Below are 26,629 nucleotides of genomic sequence, written 5' to 3'. Positions count from 1 at the left end.
TGTCAAGACAAACCTTTCTATATGTGTACTCAATCACATGCCTTCCTATTTTCTCCAGATCTTCAAGTATCCTCCTTTCTTAAATCTTTAGCCTTTTTCTATCAACTGATTCCTTCCCTACTGCCTTCATATTCATATATTCTTGAGTGTCCTAATCCTTAAAAAAATAGAGATAAACATTTTCATTGGACCCTACAATTTTCTTCAGTTCTGATCCTACATCCCTATACTCTCTCTCAGCCAGACTTCTTGGAAAAGTTTTCTACACTCACTGTCCCCACTTTTACCATTTTCTCTACACTTGATAGATCCTCAATTAGTAATGTTGCTTGCAAAATGATCACCAAACAAATGAAACTACTATCTCCAATTTACCAATAAGCTCTTAATTGCGTAATCTGATGGTCTGTCCTCAGTCCTAATCCTTCTTAACCAATCTGCTGAATTAGACACTATTGTCCACTTCTCTTATCCACTTCATTTCCCATATGTTTGACTTCTCAATCTTTTTTTTTCCTGGTTTATCATCATCATCATCACACTTTCTAACTATGGATATTCTCCAAGGTTCCATCCTAGACTCTCTTCTCATACTCTTGTCTTTTCTTTGTCTCTCTCTGCCTTTTTCTCGCTGTCCCTCTATCAATAAATTCATCAAATTCTATCAATTTAATTATCATTTCTATCCATATAACTCCCAAATTGATGTAATCTTCCCTTTTATCTCTTTTGAGGTTGAGTCCACCAATTGTCTATTGCTCGTGTCAGTCTGGATGTCTTGGATGTAGCCTAAACTCAATATGTCCAAAACTGAACTCATGAATCTATCTCCCTAAAACTCCTGTCTTCAAAAATGGCCTGTTTTTAATCAAAGGAACTACTATCCTTCTTGTTACCCAAGCTCATATCATTGTCATTATTCTGAACTCCTCATTCTTACTCATCCTACATATCTAATCAGTTACCAGATCTTGCATTTTTCTTAACAATCTTTCTCACCTGACATCTGACATCTTATCTCTGCTCAGATCAACCACCTTAGTTTTGGACTTCATCTCCTCTCATATAGATTATTTAAACAATTTTCCAATTGGTCCTCCTGCCTCAATTTTTCCCCCTAATTAGGTCCATCCTACATAGTGCTGCCAATGTAATTTTTCTTAAGCACACATCTAACTCTGTGACTTCCCTCCTCAAGCAATTATATTCACTTTCTATTGACTTTAGAAATTTAGAGAAAATTAAAAAAAAACTTCTTTGTTCAGTCTTTTAAAGTCTTGCATAACCTGACACCAGTTTGGATTTTCAGATTCATTGGACATTGCTCCTCATCCCACACTCTGTGATTCAACCAAATTGGCTTTCTCTCCATTCCTTATATATAGCATTCCACCTCTCATCCCCATCTATGATTTCATACTTGCTATTCCCCATGTCTGTAATGTACTCCCTCTTTATCTCTGCCTTTTTTCCTTCAAGACACAGCTTAAGCACCATCATGTGCCTGATGAACTTCCTAATCCCCTCACCTGCTCATACTTCTATATTCCCACAAAAAAAGCCTCACTCCTTTGTATTTAATTTCTCTGTGAATATTTGAATTTATTACTTTTTTGAATTTGAATTTTGAATTTAAATTTATTACTCGCTGAATTTATTACTATTTATGCTATATTTGTGTGTATATTATGTGTCTGTATATATACATATGTGCATATACATATAGGTATATAAATGTGTGTATACATACACACACATGTTGTTTTTCAATTCTTTCAAGTTGTTAAGCTCATGATTAGTGATTATTTCATTCTCTGTACTTGTATCTCCAGCACCTACAACAGTTCCTGGCAAACTGGAGGTTCTTAATAAATACTTAATTGATAATTTTAACAATTCATTTCTATAATTATAACTTTATAAATCTGTTGCTAGATAGTAAATTCCATGTAAAGAAATCACACTGGCCTCAGAATTAGGAACACTGTATTTGAATCCTGGCTCTGAATCTTACTATCTGGGTGACAATGGTAACGTCAATTAACCTCTCTGAGTCTTAGTTCTTACCTATAATGTGAATCTTTGCAATTACCTACTTCATGAGTTTGCTCTGATGAAAGCACTTTCTCCACTTTATAATGGTATTTAACAATTCTCTGTGCAGGATTTGTCAATTCAGATTCTATGTCCAGAGCTTATACCATTTACCACAAAATTATCAGGTTGTCTATGGAAAGCATACTCCCCATTATATGTCAGTAGACAACTGAATGGCCAATTACATACCATTGTCATATCATGAGTAAAAGACCTTCAGCATAAAAACTGCTGAATATGTCTCCAGAAATCATTAGAGGCAAACTTCTTAAAACCTGTCCTCCTTTAGGATTTTATCTCAGCATTTCTAACAGGCAAAAATATTCCTGCAAATGGTTTGGGAACAAAGCTAAAGATGAAGACTTTTGCTTTCATTTACAAATAAACATACTCAAGGGAGCATTTTGAGCAAATCCATGCCCTCTCCCTATTTTGCATGGAGACATAAATAGAGTTGAGCATGAAAGTAGGATGTACTATAATTAAACTGCCATTTTCAGATTACTTTTTTTTCTATTTTTTTCCATTGAAACAAAAAAGAGAGAGTTTATAGAGTTTTAATGCATTATATGGAGGGAGGGCAGTTCAATCATGTGGAAAGTAAGTAATCAGGTGCCACTAGTAGCCATAATAAAGACATCAATCTCTCATTCTGAGGCTGACATAGGAGGGACAGCCCAGGTATTATATGGTGTTCCTAAATTATCCTTTGCACTGCATAGAACTGATTGTGATAGAAGGAGTACAGAGCACAGGAGCTATGTGACACCTATTCATGGCAGAGCATTGTGTCTCTAGGGCATTTGTTTACATGCAAGACTTCTTCTGTGTTTACCACATAGCCTTTATTAATGTATGCAACTCTGAGGAAATATTATACATCAAGCTACCGGGTTCCCAGGATCTTAACCTCTACTTTAATATGCTTAGACAATGGTGACTCTGTAACATAAACCCAGTGACAATGGTATCCTTGAAAACCATTTCTTGTCCAACTACTCTAGAGAATAATTTGGAGTTATGCCCAAATGGCTATAAAACTGTGCATACCATTTGACCCAGCAAAATCAAGATTGTGTGTATGCCAAAGAGATCAAATGAAGGGGAAAAGTAACATGTGTACAAAAATATTTATAGCAGCCCTTTGTGTAGTGGCAAAGAATTGAAAAATGAGGGGATGTCCATCAACTGGGAATGGCAGAAAGAGTTGTTGTATGTGATTATATTGAAAGATTATTTTGCTATAAGAAATGACAATCAAGATGGTATCAGAAAAGCTTAGGAATATGACATCATGCAAAGTAAAGTGAACAGAAGCAGGAGAACATTGTAATCAATGATTTTGTAAGGATGATGAATAGTGAAAAATTTAGCTACTCTACCCAAGACAATGATCCAAGACAATTCCAAAGGACTCATGATAAAAAATGTCATCCTTCTCTAGAGAGAGAACTGATGAACTCTGAATGCAAATTAAATCTTTTTTTTTTTTTACTTTTTTATTATTTGTATGTATTTTTGGTCTGTGTTTCTTTTAAACACAGCTAATATAGTAATATATTTTGCATGACTTCAAATGTATAATCAGCATCAAATTGTTTGCCTTCCCCAGGAGGAATGGGAGGGAGGGAGAAAATTTGGAACTCAAAAATTTTAAAAGTAGATGTAAAAAAAATTAACGAAATAAAAATGTTTCAAATATGGAAAAAAGAAAGTAAATTCTTTTTTTCCCCACAGGATTTTGAGTGAAGACAACCTCAAATTGTTGGGAAAAAAAAGAAAAACAATTCTGAACATTTTCCTATTGGGATGAAGGGGTTGGGGAATCAAGCCTTTGCCACACAGGTTGTAGGATGCTTGTAGTCAGTGGGCACAGGACCTTTATTGAAAAAAAATACACATACAAATATATGTTTATATATATATATGCATATATTATATATATATAAACACTGAATATGCTTATATTTCAACCTAGAAATACATGCATAGTAAGTATATATTTTCAGAAAACACTATAATTATGAAATTATAGCTCTTGCTTAAAACATTTTTTAAAATTTAGAAGGTTAATAACATGATATATTAGTGTCATCTTTCCACCAAACTCAATACTAAAAATATAAATAAATAAAATCTTCAGGAACAGACATGTTAGACATGTATAGGAAAACAATAATTGACCATAATATGAAATAGAAGAACTTGGCTAAAAAAAAAAAAAGACCCACAGTTCTTACAAACCATTTTTATGCCCAATATCTATTTGAACTCATTACATCAATTTCACTCAATTCTCTCTATAGCAATCCATGAATATGGGAGAGATGTTAAATCTATACCTAAAGCTCTGCGTTACTATCAACTACTTGTTTAATTAGAATTTAAACAACTTCACACTATGTAGTAAAATATTCAATGTGGAGAGCTGCATTTTCCCTCTGGGATTCAAGTTCTTCTGCTATAAAATAATGAGATTTGAGTATATAAACACTAAGTTCCCTCCTAGGTCTAAAACTTTGATCCCATAAAATACTATTTCCATCTTTTTTTAAAAAATTGTTCAGGCCTTTGAGTACAATTTTTTATTCAAAATCCAATTTAAATTCATATGAATTATCAGCATTCTTTGATGTAACTATTGACTTCTCCAGTAAATACTATATTCCAGATACTAGAATCAGCCCAGAAAAAAAAAAAGTTTATCTTCTATTCTACAGAAGCTACTACAATATCTCATACCTTTGAGTTGGTGGAGTAATTGTTTCTAAGAGGCATTTAACGCTCTAACATAGCACTGGAGTTTTAATTTGAGGCTTCCAATGCTATATCAGTCAACTACTCTGAGATATGTGTAACAATCAGTCACTTGAATTTATGACAGGAGATAGATGAAGTAAGAATGTATAATAAGTCCTTTTGGAGGAGGTGGTAAGGTACCCCCACCTAGATGCAGCAAAGTACCACTATTTAGAACAGCTTATGATGCAGTAGATAGAGTTGTGAATTTGGAATCGGGAAGACCTGAGTTCAAAACAAAGTTTAGATATTTAATAGCTTTTATGACTCTAGCAAAATCATTGCTCTGCCTACTTCAGCTTCCTCATTTGTAAAATAAGGACAAAAATAATACCTGCCTCACAGGGCTTGGGAGAGGATAAAATGAGGTAATATGTATAACGTACTATATAAATGCTTACCATCAACATCATTATTATAATTATTATTTACAATGTTTGGTTAACAAGTGCAAAATAACATCATACCAAAAAGAAAGGGGAGAAAAAAACACAAGAGCAAATAATAACAAATACCAATTTAAAATAAGGTTTATCTAAGTATAGAATTGGGGTTGGGGAAGGTCAATTCACTCAGTTTTGCAGCCTCAGAGTAATCTTCAACTCTCAGTCATATTCCATTTCTAATTAGTTGCCAAATCTTATTGGGTCCCTCTCAACACTGTATCTTGCATTCATCTTCTCTTCAGCCAACCATCTTAATTCAGGAAAGCATCACTTCTCACATGTACTATTTCATTCAGAGTTCCTAACAACCTTCCTTCATCCAGATTATCCACTCTCCTCTTTGCCTCATAGACATGCTTGACATAGTTACCAAAGAGATATTCTTAAAAAAATCTGACCATGTTGATCCCCTAATCCAAAAGCTTCATTGCCTCCCAAGTAACTATATAATCAAAAAGTCCTCTGTCAGCCAGTTAGAACTCTTAATAACCTGTTTACAAGCCTATTTTTCTGGATGTAGTATACATTATACCCAGGTATAATATGAGCAGGCACACACACACACACATACTCACACACACATACACACACACACCTATGTTCTGTGGTCTATTTTGCTGATCCTCGTAGAGGAAATTCCTTTTTTGATCTTGCTACCATGTCATGGACTATTATCCCCCATGCTTTGTACTATCTCCATTCTCACTATTATCTCTTGGAACTACTAACTTCCATCATGCCTTATTTCAAGTTGTTGTTCAGTCATTCAGCCATGTCCTACTATTCCTGACCCCATGAGCCATACTATCCATGGGGTTTTCTTGGCAAAAATGCTCAAGTGTTTTGCCATTTCCTTCTCCAATGGATTAAGCTAAACAGAGGCTAAGTGACTTGGCCAGAGTCACACAGATAGGAGGTGTCTGAAGTTGATTTGAACTCAGGCCTTCTGATTCCAGGTCTAGTGCTGTATCCACTGAGCCATCTAGCTGTCCTTTATGTCAACTACCACACCCTATGAAATACCTCCCCCCGCCACCAGCTAGTATTGTTCCCTTTTTCCTAATATTATTTCGTATTTATTTTGTATATTTTAAATACAGTTATATGCCCCTCATTCCTAACACAGAGATTGATATTAATAGAAAGTTTTTTCTGTTTTATTTTTGCCTAAGTATCCCTAACACCTGTCATAATGGTTAACTCATAAGAATGTGACACTTGTTGAATTTAATTTAATTGCATGAGATTGAAATAGATGACCTGTAAGGTCCCTTCCATTTCTAAATTGATACTTCAAAGGAACATTATTACTTTCCTGCAACAATTAGGATATTCAAGGTAATATTCCTCTATAGAAGGCAATATTACTAAGTGCTTCAAATGAATACCCAAATTAATATATTGCTCTTGTCTTCATATTTAGAAATATTGTATAATCTAAATCAATACCTTTTTATAGACTTTCTTGGTTAGTGAGAAAGAATAACTATTAGTAAGGAAAAAATAACTATGTTCCTAAAAATAGGTGCCACTGACCTAGTGCTTTAAAATTTGCAAATCTCTTTATAACTATTCTGTTTTGGCCTCACAACCACTCTGTGAGGTACTTCAGGTAATATTATCCATGTTTTATATATGTGGAAAGTGACATACAAAGAGTTTAAGTGACTTATTGAGAATTATTCAGTTAGGGGGCAGCTAGGTGATACAGTAGATAGAGCACTGACCCTGGAGTCAGGAGGACCTGAGTTCAAATCCAGTTTCAGACCAAATACTTGACACTTATTAGCTGTGTGATCCTGGGCAAGTCACTTTACCCCATTTGCCTCTCAAAAGAAAAAAAAAAGGAAGAGAATTATTCAGTTATTAAGTATTAGAGACAAATTTTGAACCCAGGATTTCTTATGTCCTGGTTTAGCAGTCTATCCACTAAACCCCTTCAATACTGTTAATACTGTGACTTTTCAAAACAATGCCCCTCTACCTTGATCATATGTTTACAGTATCACATTTCCTTATAGTCACATTATGCAAAAGTTAAGAAAGGATACAAAATGAATCATGATGTCCTTACACAAAAATAAAATATAAAATGTGGTGAAATATTTTTTTCCTTTAATAAAAACAAATGACAAATGAGTAAAGTGAATTTGCTAACAAAATTGTCTCAGAAAATATTTTAAACTCATTTGACCTTGTGAAACTGATTTTGTCCTATTAAATGGCATTCAGTATATTTGACCAATGCTGGTTAATTTTGAGAGTATGTAACTAATGATCTTAGTGTAATTGTAAGAGATGCAGAAGACAATATTAATTGCTTGTTGTTTTGATTTTTGCCAGCATATTTCAATACGTTTTCCTAGTGATTACTACTACTAATAATATTTAAAATTTTAATTATCTTATGAGAAATTTCTGACTATACATTGACTCTACCTTAAAACAGAAATGTCATTATTAACCATGTTTAAAAGTTTGTAGTGTATCCTGTAATATCTCTCAACAAATAGTTGCTTTGTTGTATCCATATATATTCCATATAGGATTCATAACCTTTTCTTAACAACTGGACAAACTACATCTAAGTTTGAATAATTATACTTATAGCTCTTTGGACCTATGTCCTTCTAGACTATAATCCCTTGGAGGTCAGAAAGAACAAAAGTATTAGTCTTTTTTTTCTACTTTAATGATCAGTACAGCACATAAAAGTCTCCAAAGAAATTATCATTGGATGAATGAATGAAACAATGTCCTTTCTGTTTTCTTAATAGAATTTTTAAAAGAAAATTGCATATTCTTTACAATCCCTTGATTTAATCTATCATGCTTAAGAGAATAGTTGTATCTTGCAAATTTTCAGTACCCAAAAATGTATTCTTTCTGTTGTAATATGTTGAAGTTTAATTGAACTTATTTGTTTGCCAAAAAAAAATAATCTGCCAGTTGTTCTGTCATGACATTCTATTCCTAGGAGACTGAGGTCCTTTTAGAAATAGTACAAAACTGATTCAACCTCCACTGAAATCATTTGGTACCACTGTAAGAAACAGTTAACACAATAAATATCTCTTTATATACGTTACATTTTTCCCTAACCCTAATCCCAGATGAGCATATTAGGCCCTAAATAAATGTTTATTAAAATTGAATCAGGGAAGACAAATATAAATAAAACAATTATGTTAATAACAGTAATCCTTTCATTGTCTTCTCTTTGTTCCATTTTCAGAAATTGAAAAGTTTCAGGGTTCTGATGGGAAAAAAGAAGATGAAGAAAAGAAATATCTTGATGTCATCAGCAACAAAAACATAAAACTGTCAGAGCGAGTACTGATTCCTGTCAAACAGTATCCCAAGGTAATCTAACTAAATTTTACCCCAATTAGTTTGCACAACGAATCATTTAATGACAAGACGGCACTTTAGTTTTTTATGTTTTAGAAAATAATATTGATGCATCCATTATCTATTTACAAAAATATATTCTAACACAAAGAGAACAGAAAAAAAAATTAAGCAAAGTGGAAATGTTAATCTTGTGGGAAGTAGAAAACAGCCACATTTTCACTTGGGCACTAAGAAAGTAATAATATATGATTGGGGAATGGCTGAACAAGTTATGGTATATGAATGTAATAGAATACTACTGTGCTATAAGAAATGATGAGCAGGCAGACTTCAGAAAAAAATCCAGAAAGACTTGTATCGTCTGATTCTGACTGAAGTGAGCAGAACCAGGAGAACATTGTGCACAGTAACAGCCATGTTGTGTGATGACTAATATTGATAGACTTAGACCTTCTCAGCAATGCAAATATAGTTAGATACTTGTGGACAATTGCTGAAAATTAATATGATTTTTTTTAGCAAATTACACAAACGTTCATACTATTTTTCCTGTCTTAGACACCTTAAAATGAATACTCATATGTTAAGCAATGTGCATTTAGTATGAGTAAATTCATATTAGACAATTAATTAGGAATGGCTATGCCTATTGCAAGTATCAACATAATTTTGGTAGGGTCATGTAAAACAGCAAGCTATTTTTAGAGAGCAGGTTTAATTTTCCATCAACAGTTTTGATAACATTTTCTGGGTGATGGCAAACTTCTCCTTTCAGTTCTTAGTACATTTTTTTCTGGTTAGGCAATATATCGTCATATGATATTTGGTTCAATATTAGCTTTGATTATACCTTTCCCATCTCATTGTCTGCTTTTAACAGTGGTAGCAATGTATTACAGTGGAGGGGAAAAAGTAGCAAATTAAGAAGAAAAGCTGTAATAGATGATGATCCAGTGACTTGTCAATATTTTATTTCATAATGATGAATATAAAGTCAAGAATTTGCAATCACTTACTATATATGTGCTATATGTATTGCAATATGATTTTTCTACATGTGTATGCATAACTAAATATATGTGTATTTGCATACATGTTTGATATATAAATGCTAAATGTTGATATTTTCATTTATATGTGTAAATATTATTAATTCATGTCATATATTGTTAATATATAATCTTAATGTATATCTATAATATGAAATCTTCTATTTTGGTGAAATAAAAGAACAAATTCTTTGTGCCCTTTATTAGTAGATAGGATTTGTGATATGTTAAAGTTGATAATATATTCTAGGCAGAAAAAAGAGATTCTGATTACTTAGAATTTGTATAATGAAATGTTATTGTTTTCCCAATCCAAATGACTAACCTTTGTATGATAATTTAAGGATTTTAATTTTTTTTAATTTATGAAATTATATCCATAAGACATTTTCCAGCTTCAGATAAACTTTGTAATTACCATACCATAAACAATAGAGTGCTTCCAATACAAAAAATACCTCTGTTAGGCTAAAAAAATAAATGTTATCAGTATGAATTTGGAATCATTTTATTATGTAGAATATACATAAAACTGAATTTCCTTGTAGATTTAGTGATTTCTCCCCGCTACTCAAGCTTGTAATATCTTGGAGAATCTACTCATGCATTAGAAACATTAATTAATAAGAATGTACACCTTGTTTATAGAACTTAGTCTGCTGACCATTATGCCATGTCAAAATCAGAGCTTTTGAGTTTGTTTATGTATTCAAATATATTATAATGATGTGATTTCTCAGAATACCTTCTTATAGTGCCCTGAAAAACTGACAATCTAGCTGCAAAATAAAAATTAGATCTATTATCTCTGGTCAAATTAGCTTGGCAAGGTAAGAAAGGTTTCTAAAGTCTGAATTATTCTTCAAGTTACAATATGAGTAGTTTTATATTGAATGCAGATAACAGTCTGTAGCATTGTGCTCAAATTGTGCATTGAAACAAAGCTTAATGATGTCTCTGTGAAGCCAAGGTGGAAAAATGTTTTCTTGAATTTACTTTACAAAGGAAAAGAAAGACAAACAAAGTATATAGCAGCACTTTAATAGTTTTATCAAGCTCACTAAGTTTCTTACCACTAGAAAACTCTTATTATTCTTGGCATCATCATTTTATTGAATGCTATGTATAGAATTCACCTTAGAGATAATTTAGTCCAATCCACATGTCCTAGAGGAGAATTCTGTGGCATAGAGCAATGAATTGGCTTTCTAAAAGTGACGTCTTTTGTTAGTTTTTTTTAACAATCTGTCCTGACACTTTCAATCACTTTTATTGATTATTTTTGTTGAATTTAAATTTTCCATCCCTTCCGAAAAACAAACAAAAAAATACATTGCCTCTAATTCTTATACCTCAAGCTTTTGATTGGATTGATCATGTAAAACACTTGGGTGATATGCAGTTGTTATTTTGCTTTGAAATTTAACAGTGTACAGGCATATGAAAGGGCTAGTTCATAATAATGTCAGCCTTACAAAGAATTGGAAATTGAGAGGATGCCCATCAATTGGGGAATGACTGAACAAGTTGTGGTATATGAATGTAATGTAATACTATTGTGCTATAAGAAATAATGAGCAGGCAGACTTCAGAAAAAAACCTGGAAAAACTTGTATGGTCTGATGCAGAGTGAAGCAAGCAGAACAAGGAGAACATTGCACATGGTAACAGCCATGTTGTGTGATGACTACTATGGATAGACTTAGTCCTTCTCAGTAATGAAAGTACCTAAGACATCTCCAAAGGCCTCATGATGGAAAATGCTATCCATATCCAAAGAAAGAACTATGAATTTTGAATGCAGGTCGAAGCATACTGTTTACTATTTTTTTCTTCTGTTGTGTTTTGTTTCTTCTTTCTGGTGGTTCCTCCTGTTGGTTCTAATTCTTACTTACAACATCACTAATGTGAAAATATGTTTAGTAGGAATGTATATGTATAGCCTATATTAGATTGTGCTCTGTCTTGGGAAGGGAGGTTGGGAGGGAAAAGGAGAAAAATTTAAAACTCAAAAGCTTATGGAAGTGATTGTTGATAAATCAAAATAAATTAATAAAAAAACATAAAGAAAGGTAACTAAATTTACCATTAGGAAGAACTTAAAGTTCTTTGTGTTTAGGGACCCTGTTTTATTGGTCTTTTTATCTTAATCAACACTGATGATCCTATATTGTATGTAAGTCATATGAATATTTGCTTTTTCTCCACACATTCCATCTCTTCTCTTTAGTCTTTTGCACAGGCTGTCTCCTATGTCTGTCTGGCATGCTCTCCCTTCTCATCTCTGTCCCTTTGGATCCTTATCTCTCTTTAAAGGTCAGCTCAAATGCCATCTCCTTCATGAGACCTTTCCTGGTTTCACTTCCGCTCAAAATCAAACACAGATGGTATTAACTCTCAACCCCATCTCCATTATTTTGTATTTCTTTTTATATATTTTGTATTTAGTTCTCTGCATATATGCTGTTTCTGTTTCATCAACTGTAAGCTTCCTGAGGGCAGGGACTTCTATTTTTTGTCTTTGTATTCCAAGTACCTAGCACAATGCTTGGCACATAGTAAATGTTTAATAAATGTTTGTTAAATTAAAAAAAAATCAAAAATATCAGCTTTAAATTGTTCAAGTGGCCCCATGCCTGAGAAGATTGAATGCTCTTTTATTTGAAAAACAGACTGTATATCTACATTTTTATTAAAACATGTTACATTCACATCATTATTCCCTTTACCTTTGGAAGTTTTCTGCAGAAAAGCAGGCCATGGTGAACATTTTCCCTTTCCTTATATTTTTATGAAATTGTTCTTAGTATAGACATTGCACTCAATCACAATCCCATTGCTTGCACAAAATAAATTAACAAAATTAATATCTATTCTTGCCAAGTTGGTTATTTGTGTTCATCTAGTATAAAGAAGATTACATTGAGTTAAAATCATCTGATGCCTACTTCTGAATCTGCATTTGACAATGTGTGTATGTGTGTATATGTATGTATATATACATATGTGTGTGTATAAAAATATAGATCTAGGTGAAGAGATATAGGTATAGTTATAGACAAAGATGGATCACCTACCATGGTGCAGCATAGAGAGATGACTCATTAAACATTCCATGACAATTTATAAAAGAATGACTTTCACCTTTTATTATTCTTCAGAGAAAGACACAGGAGAAGGTCTATCACTTTCCCATCTTCTACTCTTTATAAAGAACTCTTCTTTAGTGTCTTGTTTGTATTTTGATGACTCTGCTTAGAACTAATCAAGCAGGGAAAGATGGATTATAACCTCTGGAGAGGGGCTGTCAAGGCCCAATAAGTTTATTTGCAAAGATACTGGGTTATAGCTTCATCAGATGCTTACTCTCATTAAATAAGGTTAAAATCTCCATGGAAATGTAAGCTTATTGCAATAGATGAGTGTTGACACCAAATCCCTTTAGGCATGTGCTTATATGACTTGATGTGCAACATGGAATAAATGCATTTGAGGACTGGTATTTTTTTTAATATGGACTATTATTCTTTCAGTCAATGTTCACAGAGCTTTGCATATTGTCTTCACAATTAGAATGTGATATTCTTGAGGACAGGGATGGTTTTTGCCTTTCTTTGCATTTCCACCCATTAGCATAGTGTCTGGCACATAGTAGGAACTTAATAAGTGCTTGTTGACTTTACCTGAAACAATAAACTTATATTAAGCAATTATTGTATTTCAGGTGTTGTACTAAATTATCAAAATAATCTCTGTCCTCAAGGAGTTTATATTCTAATATAGATGATAGATAGATAGAGAAATTTCTTCAATAGACACTGAAAATGGAAAAGTTGGGTCCAAGAGCAGACTGGATTTCTTTTGTGAAATTACACAGTTATTTTAATAATCTCAAATATTTTCCTGAAACAAAGAATAATCCTTACTATTACTATTACTAACTATTACTATTACTATTACTTACTATTACTATTATTAATAATGATGATTTTCCTTCCTAAGAGTAATGGAAAACTAGCCTAAATAATTAAAAATTAACGTCACTCATAGGGCAGTAAGACGATGCACATGGTGGTTATGAGCAGGCTGCAACATGTAACAAATAAGAAGTTGTAAAGAAAAATTGAAGCAAAAGGTGTTGTTAAAGAAATGTCATTAAAGAAACTGGAAGATGGAATTATGAGAGAAAGAGAGAGAATGAGAGAAAGAGAGAGAAGAAAAGAGGGAAAAAAGAGACAGAGACTGAAACAGAGAGACAGAGATACAGAGACAGAGACAATGAGAGAGACACAGATATAGAGAGAGACAAAGACAGCAGAAACTAAGTGAGAAATACTTCTGGCATGTTGAAAGGGCTTCTTATGGCAAACCTATGGGAAAATATACATGTTTGTCACAAAGAAAAAGCAGTCATATTTGGGTTGTTATCTTTACAGCTTGAGAGAATATCTACATTAATGAGATTTGGATATTGAAAAGAACATTGACACAATACATAATAAGTGATCTGAATGCTTACTTTCAACTGGCATCTCCTTTTCATTTCCCTGATTGTTTCATAAGTTCCATGTCTAAGTACATCTATTTTGTAAGTCATGTATTTGTCTATGTGATTTGTTCCCTCTCCCCCCTAGTATGTTTGTTGCACTTTCCTTTCCCACATTTACATATTTCCTTTTTTTTTAATTAACACTCAGAAACTGGATGCTTTTAAATTCATAAGAGAATCCTGAAAAAAGGACTTAAAAATATAAGGCTCCCCAATCCATTAGGGTGTTGCAATTTCTTTCTTTCATTTTTTAAATTTCTAACACTCTTTTTTATTTGTTTTGTTTTTGCCTATATTTTTTATTTATTTTTAGTTTTCAACATTCACTTCCACCAGATTTTGAGTTCTAAATTTTCTCCCCATCTCACTCTTCCCCTACCTCAAGACTGCATGCATTCTTAATACCCCTTCCCCTAATCTGCCCTCACTTCTATCACCACCTTCTTCTCTTATCCCCTTCCTCTTCTATTTTCCTTAAGGCAAGAGAGAATTCTTTAACCCATTGCCTGTACATCCTATTTCCCAGTTGCATTTTAAAATAATATTTAACAATTGTTTTTAAAACATTGGGTTCCAAAATCTCTTCCCTCTTCCCTCCCCAGCCACCCTCATTGAGATGGCAAGCAACTCGATACAGGTTATACATGTGTAGTCATGCAAAACACTTCCATAGTACTCATCTTGTGAAAAACTAACTATATTTCCCTTCATCCCCACCCCTGTTTTTTCTATTCTCTCTTTTGGTAACCTGTGCCTCCTCAGAAGTGTTTGCTTCTGATTACCCCCTCCCCTAATCTGCCCTCCGTTCTATCATCACTCTGCTCTCTTATCCCCTTCCCCCCTATTTTCCTGTAGGGTAAGATAGATTTCTATACCCAACTGAGTGTGTATTCCCTCCTGAAGTCAAATCCGATGAGACGATTCACCCATTCCCTCTCACTTTCCCCCACTTCCTCTCTACTGTAAAAGCTTTTCATTGTCTGTTTTACATGAGATAATTTACCCAATTCTATCTCTCCCTTTCTCCTTCTCTCCGTATAATCCTCTCTTGCTCCTTAATTTTATTCTACAGATATCACCCCTTCATCTTCAGCTCTCCCTATGCCCTCTATCTATCTATATGTACATATATATTTTCCCTCCAACTACCCTAACACTGACAAAGGTCTCATGAGTTACAAATATCATCTTTCCACATAGGAATGTAAACAGTTCAATAGAGAGAGACAAAGACAGGAGGAACTAAGTGAGAAATACTTCTGACATGTTGAAAGGGCTTCTTACAGCAAACCTATGGGAAAATATACATGGTTGTCACAAAGGAAAAGTAGACATATTTGGGTTGTTATCTTTACAGCTTGAGAGAATAATAAGTGCCTTATGATTTCTCTTTCCTGTTTACCTTTCCATGTTTCTCTTGTGTCTTGTATTTGAAAGTCAAATTTTCTATTCAGCTCTGGGCTTTTCATCAAGAACGCTTAAAAGTCCTCTATTTCACTGAACACCCATTTTTTCCCCTGAAGGATTATGCTCAGTTTTGTTGGGTAGGTGATTCTTGGTTGTAATCCTATCTCCTTTGCCCTCTGGAATATCATATTCCAGTGCAAAAAAGTAATATAAGAAAAGATTTGAAAGGTGCTCTCATTGCTTTGGAAAAGGGCTGCCAAGATCAGATGATCTGGCCCAATCTTTTCATTTTATCAATAAAAAATAGAAATTGAATTCTAGAGAGGAGAACTTAATTGTCCTCTATTTCACAGGTAATAAGTAGCTGAGTTAGACTTTAAACTTAGGTACCTTGACCCCAAACTCAGTGTTCTTTCCACCATATCCCATTGCTTCCTCATGAATTGACACTACTGTATGGAGAGCTTAGAATGCAGATTGAAGCATACCATTTGCTATGTTTTTTCTTCTGTTGAGTTTTGTTTCCTCTTTCTGGTGGTTCCTCTTATTGGTTCTAATTCTTACTTACAACATCACTAATGTGAAAATATGTTTAATAGGAATGCATATGTATAGCCTATATCAGATTTAGCACCATCTTGGGGAGGTTGGCTGGGAGGAAGGGGGAGAAAAATTTTAAACTCAAAAGTATATGGAAGTAATTGTTGATAAATGAAAATAATTAATAGAATGCATATCTAATATTTAAACTTGATCAGTAGGCAATAGAAGAGAGCTATTGACACCTTTTAAGTAATGCCATTACCAGATTAATGAACACATGAGGATAATTTGACAGTATGGGCAGGATTAACTAGGGAACATGGTAGAGGTAAGAATGGAGGTACAAAGACCATTTGGCTCTAACAGGTAACTAGTATGGGTAGGGAAATGGTGGTAATTTGCTTGTCAGGTTGTTTAATACAAACATCTAAGCTTTGTGAAAGCAACAGGGTATAATGAAAGAGTGTTGGATTAGGAATCAGAGGACCTAGGTTCAAATCCTTGCACAATTACTTACTCCCAGAGCAATACCTGAGGCCAGTCAAGTTAACTACTCTGACACTCAATGTCTTTCTTTGCAATATAGCAGAAGTGGACTAAATAGCAAGTTGCTTCATCTTTCCCAGACCTCTGACATAGCTTCCATTGCTAAAGCACTGATTCCATGATAATTAAATTAAACAGGAACAAAATGCATAGCTGTAGTTTCGATTGTTTCTGTAAAACTATTGCTAATTTTTAAACATTACCACTTCTTTTGTTTTGGCTTTCATGATGGCTATAATCTTGCTTTCCTGTAGTTTGGATTTTTTTTTAAATGAATGAGAATGAAGGAAACAAAGCAGAGCAGATGTATCTATACCTATCCAGATTTAGATGCACATTGTTAAGTATATTGACTACATTGCCTCTTTCTTCCAGTGAAAGACTGGTATATATCACAGTAGGTGATTTTCTTGACATTGGAGGGAGAGAAAAAAAAAAACATACTTTCTGGGAGAGATGAGTTAACGAAATAATTATAGTTTGTGAAGCTAAACTTTAGGTTCAGAGTATTCAATTCAGCAAATATTTATTAAAGCAACTACTATGTTCAAGGCACAGTGCTATATCTGCGAATATAAAGGTTAAAATAAAACCACCTGTGCAATTAAGGTGCTTCCATTCTAATGCAAGTGGGCTTGGGAATGATTCTGGCTTTTGCATTTTAGAGGTTTAGAAACTAGGTCACTACTGTGAGGGTTTTTTTTTCTCCCAGAAAGTTATATCCTTTTTAGTAAGATTTTAAAGTACTTTCCCTCCAATATTTGACCAAAAGAAATGAAGTGAATATGTGGATGTCAGTATATTGCATCTTAAAATGCTCAAAAGAAATCTTGACACAGAAAGATAAGTGTGTTAAATGTTAATATAAAGTTGAAAATTAAATATAAATTCTGTGTGTAGAGAATAAAGCCATTATATTTTAAATGAATGGTTTTCAATCAGGTTCAGCTTTCTACAATAGCTTGGGAGTGAGTAAAGAATATAAATTAAGATTTTCATTCAGAGTAAAGGAGTTAATGAGACAGCTCTCATTCTTCATAGAATGAACATTGATTCCTTCTTTCCCTGTAACAACACCCATGATGTGCTGAGGTTCACTACTGTTGCACAGTATTTGTCTTCCTCTGTTCTTAAATAGCCTGTGTAGGCAGCATGAATAGAGGTCTGAGGTTTTAGGAGCCCTGGCAGATGGAGATGCAAATAAAGCTGTCAATGTAAAAAATCATGAATCACAGATTTGTAAAGGGCCTCAAAAATTATCCAATCTAGCCTCCTATTCAAAGCAGGAATGCCTTCCACAATTTAGATATCAATATTACGAGTCTTTATTTTGGAAGAGAATTAGTATTTTAGAAAAAAACACATCTATGCATGATAAGATGATTGTTGGTAGAGTGGAAAGGTCCAATTCAAAGTAAATTTCATGTTATAAAAATGTAGCTTTCTTGAAAGGCCTTAGTTTCCTCACATGTAAAATGAATGGATTCTAAACTACATCTTCTCAAGGACTTCTTCCAGCTCTATGATTTTATTATATTATTTCCTTGTGAGGTAGAATAATATAATGAATAGAGCACTTCTTATGCATAAAGAAAACTGAATTTGAATCTTGGTCACATTCCTTACCTGCTGTGTGAACCTGAGCAAGTCCTTAACCTCTATGAGCCTTAGTTTCCTCAGCTATAAAATGGGATAATAATAGCAACTACAACAGAGGTTTGTTTTGAGGAATAAAATGAAATAATATGTGTAAAGTCCTTTGAAAACCTAAAAGCATTAACAAATGCCAGTTATTACTCAGTAATAAATGATCTTTTGCCCTCCAATTGAATATCCTTTCAGATAGAAGCTTACAAATTCACAAAACAACCATTCCCTTGTTGGATAGCTCTTCTATTAGACAAGTCTTCATTATATTTATCAAAATCATCTTTTTTATATCTTCAAGTTATTCCTCTGACTTCTACTCTCTGAAGCAACACAAAACTGGGTAATTCTTCCTTCTTCATTAGATAAAACATTTCAAATGTTTCAATTCAAAGTACAATGGGAACATTGAGAGATATAGAGACAAAATATCTCAATTCAAATTTCAGCTCTTCTTCATTCTATGTGATGGGGCAAATAACTCCACTTTTCTGGATCTCAGGTTCTTATTTTATAAAATTGAGCAGATCAGGCTAGGTGATCTACCACTATGATCCTTTCTAACCAAGATTCTTTGATAAAACTGTGTAAATATTTCTTAACATTCTATGTATTGGTTACTGGGCTAAACATTGGGAATATAATTATGTAGTACAAAACTTGCATTCAAGAAGTTTACAGTGTTAAGAATAAACACCATGAGTCCAAAGGAGAGGTCCAAGCAGAGTACCATGGAAAATTGGAGGAACGAGACATTACTTTTATGTGTATAAATCCATGTGTTTGGGGTTGGATGGGAACTGTGAAAAATTTCATGGAGTAAGCGATGCTCGAGTTGTATCTTGAAGGTAGAGAGGGACTTCAAGATTGATAGATACACAAAGACATATCAGACAAGTCATGACGAGAACAAAGGATGAGTAGTTACCTGACTTTAATATAGAGTACATAAAAAGGAACAGTATGAGATGAAGCTAAAAGTAGCCTAGATATCAGTTTCAAAGGGCTATTTATATATAGATATACAGTTTGTACTTTATTAAGTAGGTAACAGTGATATTAAAGATTCAGAGGAATAGAGGAGTATCATGATCAGAGCAATGAATTAAGAAACTTGTTTGGGCAGCATTATAAAGCATGGATTGAAAAGGGGGGAGTCTGGTGATATCTATAGTAGTTCAAAGAAGAGATAATTAACATTTGAATTTATTTGCCTACAATGGGAGTGCAAAGAAAGGGATGGCTTTGAGTTATATTACAGACAAGATTTGCAAGACTTGGCAACAGATTGAGTGGGAGCTGTGGTGAGGGAGACATGAGACATAAAAAGGCCTCTCAAATTATAACTCCTTAAGACTGGGGAGAATAGTGGCACTACAAACAAGATTTAGTAAGAAGGATAGGTTTTAGGGGAATTATGAAGAACATCAGATTGCGATAATGTGAAGAAAAACTACTTAGGGGATCTTAAAGACTAGTTAATACAGTGACCAATCATGAGTCTAGATAATTGAGGATAAATCATACTTCCCATCTGCATATATTGAATTTTAGTAATATCAGTTCCAGGGAGGCAAAAGTAATATTCTCTTGATCATATTACAAGTAATAGCAGTGACAGAACTAGACCTGACTCCTTGGTGCAATATGGGTTATACTAAAATGACCAAGTATTCTTCCACTTCTGAGATTCCATGATGCTATACTTCACCTCATTGTGATGACTATAGGTACCATCAAATCAAAGGCTTTTCATTTGTTTGTTTGCTTTTGCTGTTGTTGTTGTCTGTTTGTTTGTTTTTGAGGTTTTTTTTTGTTTTTTTTTGCAAGGCATTTGGGGTTAAGTAGCTTGTCCAGGGTCACACAGCTAGTAAGTGTCAAGTGTCAAATGTCTAGTCTGAGATGGGATTTACAATCAAGTCCTCCTGACTCTAGGGCCAGTGCCCTATCCACTGTGCCACCTAGCTGCCCCTTGCAATCAAAATCTTTTCAAAGCAGCCAAATAAGACTATTCGTGATGGTAAGTGAATTCACTTTAGGCTTCTTAAGTAAGTTCTTCGTGCCATTCTGATCTCAGGGAATGGGATCAGAAAAATCTCAACTAACAAAATATGCATTTTTAAATTCATGTATAGTAAAATAAAAGAATTTTTTTAAAAAATTAATTAGATTTTATACTTGGGGAATGGGTTGTTCTTGTTAGTTTAATTTTCTGGTTAACTTATGATTTATTCATGATTAAATAGAATCTCTATCACCTAACCAAAAAAGCATGTAAAATAAAACATAAAAAAAAAAAACAAAAACAATTAGATTTTATGCTTGGGGAATGTTCTTTTTTTTTTGGTTAACTTAAGATTTATGCATTATTAAATAAATCTCAGTTATTCACCAAATATTTATTAAACACCTACTGTGTTCTAGGCCCTGTGCTAAGGATTTGTAATACAAAGACAAAAATGAAATAACCCTTGCCTATAAGGAGTTTACACTACAGTGCAGGGGTTGGGGTGAAAGGATATGCACATATAAATATATACAAAATATGTACATGACCATTTGAGCAAAGGGAGGTACTAGAAGGGGGAGGAATTAGGAAAGACCTCCTTAGGGAATTGACATTTGAACTGAGCTTTGAAGGAAACTAGGGATTCCAAGAGGCAAAATTTAGGAGGTTTGGAAATAACCATGCAAAAGTATGGCAATTGAATTTTTTTATGGGATGAGTAACAATAAAACCAGTTTTGCTGCATAAAAGAATGAGTGAATAGGAGTGATGTATGCTAAGGATACAAAAGAAGTGTGTAGTTATTTTATGAAGGGAATTTGGATGGTAGAAAAAAGAAGGTGGAATAATAGGAAGGTGTTCTTTCTTAAAATCCCTTGAATCAGACCTAGAAAATACATCCTAAAAATGATGATGGGGAAATGCAGAAAAAGGTATTGAGTTATTTGTCTAGCCCAGGTCTACATATGGAAACAGATAGAGGGACCTGAAAGTCATTTGAATCATGCATGGTCCTGAAGCGGGGCCTGGTATGGATCAAGTCACAAGTGGAGCACAATAATACCCAGGGAAAAGCTGTGAAATAGGTGTCCCAGATCTATCCTGGGGCAAACCAAGACCTGTATTGAAATGGAAGAGATAACTGGCAGCTTTGTTACCCACTACTCAATTCTGGATTATAGATTCAGGGTAGACTGGGAAAGGGAGCTGGGACCCAGAATATCATTCAATGTGGCACTAGAAAGTGCTGGAAAGAAGGAAGTACAGAAACAAATAGCAGAAGTTTGGCTCAAGAGAGGATATTGGCAAGATGGCAGAGTAGGTCAGAAAATTCCAAGCTCTCCAGATTTCCCCCACAAACAAGACCAAAAAAATGCCTTAGGGTTAACATAGAGCTGTCCCATGAGTTGGGGCAGAACTGTGGTCCTCCTAGGGAAGTCCCAGGATTGAGGTTTGGTCCCTGTGCAGTGTACAAATGTCCAGGCTAGTTCCCCTGAAACAGCAAGCATCAAGCTCTGGGGCTAGCTGGGTTGGGAGGAAGCCTCAGCCCCAGGCACAACAATTTTTCACCTTCTGGACAGTGTGGGAAATTAGGCATCTGAGTGAGGGAAAATTGAGGGAACCCCTGCTGGTAAAGTATTCCAGGCCCAGCTCTGCTGCTGAGGCTAGGCCATGGGAGAGAAAGAACCAGCACATGACTGGTGAGTGCAGAAGCAGTAGGGCAGGGACACTGCTGCCTGTGAGCACTTACAGCATGAAAGAGTTCTTGGTTTTGATTTCAGGCCAGAGAGGAGGAGAACTGAAGGAGGATCTGAGGCCATAGGTACTATATGGACCAAATGTGATTGTAATAAGCTAATACCAAAAACAAAAAGCAGGCAAAGTAAAAAGAACCCAACTCTTAAAAAGTTACTATGGGAATAGAGAAGAGCAGGGCTCATCTTCAGAGGAGGATACCAAAGCAAAAAAAAAAAAAAAAGCATCTCATATCCCAAAGAATAATGTCAGATCCTCACCTGCCCAAAAAGAGTTCATAGAAGAATGTAAAAAAAAAAAAGACTTAAAAAAACAAATGAGGGAGGCTGAGGAGGAAAAAGGAATAATCCAAGAAAACAAGAAGAAAATGAAAAGAAAGGCTACCACCTGGAAAAGGAGATCCAGAATCTTAAGGAATAAAATGACTCCCAGTTTTTCTTCTGGTTCAGCTGTTCCAGGGTTTTTCCTGGAGTGATATTTGCTGGGCTTTCAGAGGTTAATAAGGGAGGGTAAGAGTGACTTATTTCTTACTCTGCCATCTTGGCTCTCAGAAGTGGAAGCCAATTTGGTAGTTTGAAAGAAAGATTGGAGTAGACCTGAGTATGATGGATTCTAAAAAGTAACTGTTTAAGAAAGAGGCAAAAATACTAATTATCTTATACAAATGAGGTGGGAGAGGAAGAACTGACACAGAGGAATTAGATGGGAGAAGAGGGCTGGTAGTTCTAGAACACTACTCTCATTGGGAATGGGTTAAAGAGAGAATAATACATATATATCTAGGAAGGTATGAAAGTCATCTAGATTCAGAAAGAAATAAAAGGTTAAGAGGCAAAGGAGGGGGTAGAGGATAAGGGACGGATTTTAGAGGGAAGTCTACTCAAACCAGATGTAGGTTAAAGAGAGAAAAATATATTCATGTAGAAGGGAACAAAACTTTTCTTAATTTATAAAGAAATAAGAGAATGAGGGAATAGGATTGGGGGTATAGAAGAGTATCCAGATTAATGGGAATCAGAAGTTAAGGAAGGGATGTTGGGGGGGTAGGTTAAATAATAGAAAGGCAAGGTAGCAGGTAGAATTAAAGTAGAAGATTCTGTAGACATAGAAAATAAGATACTCACAAACATAAAATACAGATCAGGAGTAGAATTTATCAGAAAAGAAAAAGCAGGAGTAGTAACCATGATTTCAGACAAAGTTAAAGCTAAAATAGATTCATTCCAAAGAGAAAAATAGGGAAACTATACTTTATGGTAACCTTATTAATCAATACTGTTTTAGACTATTTAAAATAACTGGACAGCAAGGTTGAAATATTGCTATGGTGTGGGAAATTGGTAGACTTAAGAAAAATGTGGAAAGACTTGGAATTATAAAGGAAGATGTTATCCACCCTCAGAGAAACAAAACAAACAAATATAGTATAGTCTTATGTGGGAAAGTCCAGGGCTTTTCCTTTCTGGGGCCCAGATCCCAACCCCATCAATCCTCCCTCAAACAAATGGAACCCAAATTCTTTTGGAGTAAAGGGCGAAGGTCTCAGCTTCTGAAATTGCTTCCTGCTGGCAAGGAGCATAGATCTGTCCCTGCCTTGAGGGGGTCCGAAAGAGGAGGTTGACCGGAACTGAGCACAGGCTGCATCCAGGGAACGATGGGGGGACATTGGCTGGTACCGGCTGTTTGCTACCAACTGTAGGTGAATGGCCCATAGTCTGGAAGACACAAAGCTGACAGAAAAAACTGCAGGGCCCAGGTACTAGATTTAGGGCCCAACTTTTATAGGATAAAACATCCTTAGCTCTGTTTGGATTCAGATAATTCAGTTTTTCAACCATGCAGTATCAAATCCACCTCATAGCCAGACTCAGGAATAGCCAGGTAGGTAACATTCCCTTTCAAAGGAACATAATGGGGAAACTGAGCCAAGAGGATCCCATCCTTTAGGCTAAAATTGTCCTCTAAGCTTTTCCTGATGCTGACTTCCCACCACTATCACATTCTGAGTAGGCATTTCTCTCAGACGGTGGATTATTGATTATCAATGGATTTTGACCCATCAGACAACTCAAATAAAATCCTATCAGCTTTTACCTCAAACAGCAAGTTTTTACTAATCACAACTTAGGAAACACTTTTCCAGGATTTACATCTCAAACTTAAATTTGTCCTGGTGTAAAAAGCCAATCTTTAGAGATTTCTATACACTTGCAAATTCTCAGCAAGCCATTACCCAAACAAGCTTTTCAGCTAATTTACACATTGAAGCAATAATCAATAATAGCCAAACTATTTTAGTGGTAACCAAGTTATGAAAAGTTGCTTGACATAACTGATACAAAAAGTTCACTAATTTGAAACTTGAAACAAACCCATTACCAATCAGGTGACTTCAGTTTTGTTAAATGTACTTCCAAATTACTTTACACAGAGAATCAACATCTCATCATTAACAGTTAAAACTAAAACTTTAAGAAGATCCTGCTTGACCAAATTTGGAGGCCAGCTTCTTTACTTTGAGCAGGATGTGCTGAACCTGGGTGATGGTTCCAGGAAAAGGTTGCCCTAGAGCTGAAAGCAATGGCCAGGGGGGCCCACACTCTAGCTGCTGTCCCTCCCTGCTCCTTCCTTTCCTAGGTGGGGGAGGGAAAAAATCAAAGGTGAGGGGTAAAGGGTGAAACTCTCTTCTCCTATGACAGGGGTTAACAGATACCCTCTAGACTCAAGGGAAGGGAGTGACCAGGTGTATGGGTGTTTCAAAACTCCTTAATGATCAATCACAAAACCTCCAGAATATGACAAGATATTTTTAGCTGTTCTAACTTTCCCTGTAACCTCCATGAAAGAGGATTCAGGGGTGCAGAGAGAAGAGAGTAAGTAAGCCTCAGGGAACCAAAAAGCAACTGCAGTTTTCCCCAATTCCCTAGCACCAAAGGAATTAACAGAATTAAGCATACACTTCCAGATGGGGTGTCCATCCTTACCCTCTATGCTGTGGAAGGTGTACCCAGGTCCATGACCTCAAACTGACCCAGTGGACTGAGAGCCTGATAGCATCAGGCTGAGTACAAGACAGCCTCATAACTGTCTGCCTGAAAAACACCTCCAAGCCTGGATGCTTGGAAAGCAACCCTAACTGCAGAGCAAGAAAGGAGGGAGGGGAGGCTTACATATCTTCCAGTCTTGAATGGAGAAGAAATTGGGGTTAGGCAGTTTCCCAGTACAGGCTACCAAAATGATGCAGTTTAGGGGTTCAGGGGTCTGGGACCCCAAAATCACAACACACGGATCCTGCCCGAAAGAATTCAACCCAAGCCTTCTTTCAGCCAAAGACAAGATTTATTAGAACCTCCAAGATATTGGGCAGACTCTTAAGGAATCTGAACATTAATAAGCTATTGACTAGATTATAAGAATCTGACCAGTGGCTAGATTTTAGGAAACTGAGCATTGGCTAGATTTTAAGAATCAGAGCCTAAAATAATTTTTTTAAAGAAGTGTGGCTCAGAACTCAGGAACATAGGAGGGTCTCACTTCTAGTGCCTAGGCCATCCTGGAGAATTACCAGGGCAGAATTCACAGACCAAAGGGTTCCTACAATTCTCTTACTCTGAACCAATGGAGTTTTGCTTTTGCCTGACAGGAGTGGAGTCCAACAGTAGTTTACTATTTCTCAGACCCAAACTCAGACCACAGGGATAGCAATCAGACTTGGCCCTGGTTCAGATCATTTGGGGAGCGCTGAAAGATAGTAGATGTTCAACCTGAGCTTTATCTGAGATCCTAGGATTATATAACACTCAATACCCTCCAAAAAGCAGCAACAATGCCTCTCCAGCCTTCTCTCTAAAATTGATTAACCCTGACATAAAATTTGAAGTCAGGAATCCCACCACAAAAAGTATTGTGGTGTCAGGGAGGTTGGAGACAGATATGCAGCTTAAGAGAATGAATCAAAAACATCTACAAGTAAAACCTCAGAGTAAAACACAGCTTGGGAACAAAGTCTTATAGAATTCCTTGAGGAGAAAAAACAAGTTAAATCTGTTTAATTTTGTTTTGTTTTTCCTTTTAAAAAATGAAATTACTTCTTGAGAGGAGGAAAAAAAGAGAGCTAGAGGGGAATTGGAAAGAGAATTAAAAGCTTGTCATGAGAGGTATAAAACCTTGCCAAAACAACATTATCCTTGAAAATTAGAGTGGACCAAATAGATGCAAATGATTGCACTGAAACAAAAATAAATATTAAGACAAAGCTAAAAGACTGAAAAAACATAGAAGAAAATATAAGGTGTTTTATAACAAAACTAAATTGAACAACAGAAATGAGGTGAGGAAGTTAAGACTCATTGGACTATCTGGAAACCATGATCAAAAGTAGAAGAGTAATTATATTTCAAATCTTAAGATTTCCCAGATGTCTTAGAAT

At 35.0% G+C, this 26,629-nt stretch overlaps 1 protein-coding gene across 1 annotated transcript in view; it reads left to right on the top strand.

Moving 5' to 3' along the window:
- The window catches only part of KHDRBS2 (KH RNA binding domain containing, signal transduction associated 2), a 762,937-nt gene that overhangs the window by 154,520 nt on the left and 581,788 nt on the right, over positions 1-26,629 (top strand). The window contains exon 2 of the mRNA XM_027852957.1: positions 8,578-8,705. Within this exon, the coding sequence (XP_027708758.1) occupies positions 8,578-8,705 (128 nt within the window). The remainder of the gene's footprint in view (positions 1-8,577; positions 8,706-26,629) is intronic.

This window comes from Vombatus ursinus, unplaced genomic scaffold (genome assembly GCF_900497805.2).
Source record: "Vombatus ursinus unplaced genomic scaffold, bare-nosed wombat genome assembly UNPS02009835.1, whole genome shotgun sequence".
Taxonomy (NCBI): Eukaryota; Metazoa; Chordata; class Mammalia; order Diprotodontia; family Vombatidae; genus Vombatus; species Vombatus ursinus.
The sequence above is the reverse complement of the archived record's forward strand: the minus strand, read 5'-3'. Positions and strand labels throughout refer to the sequence as shown.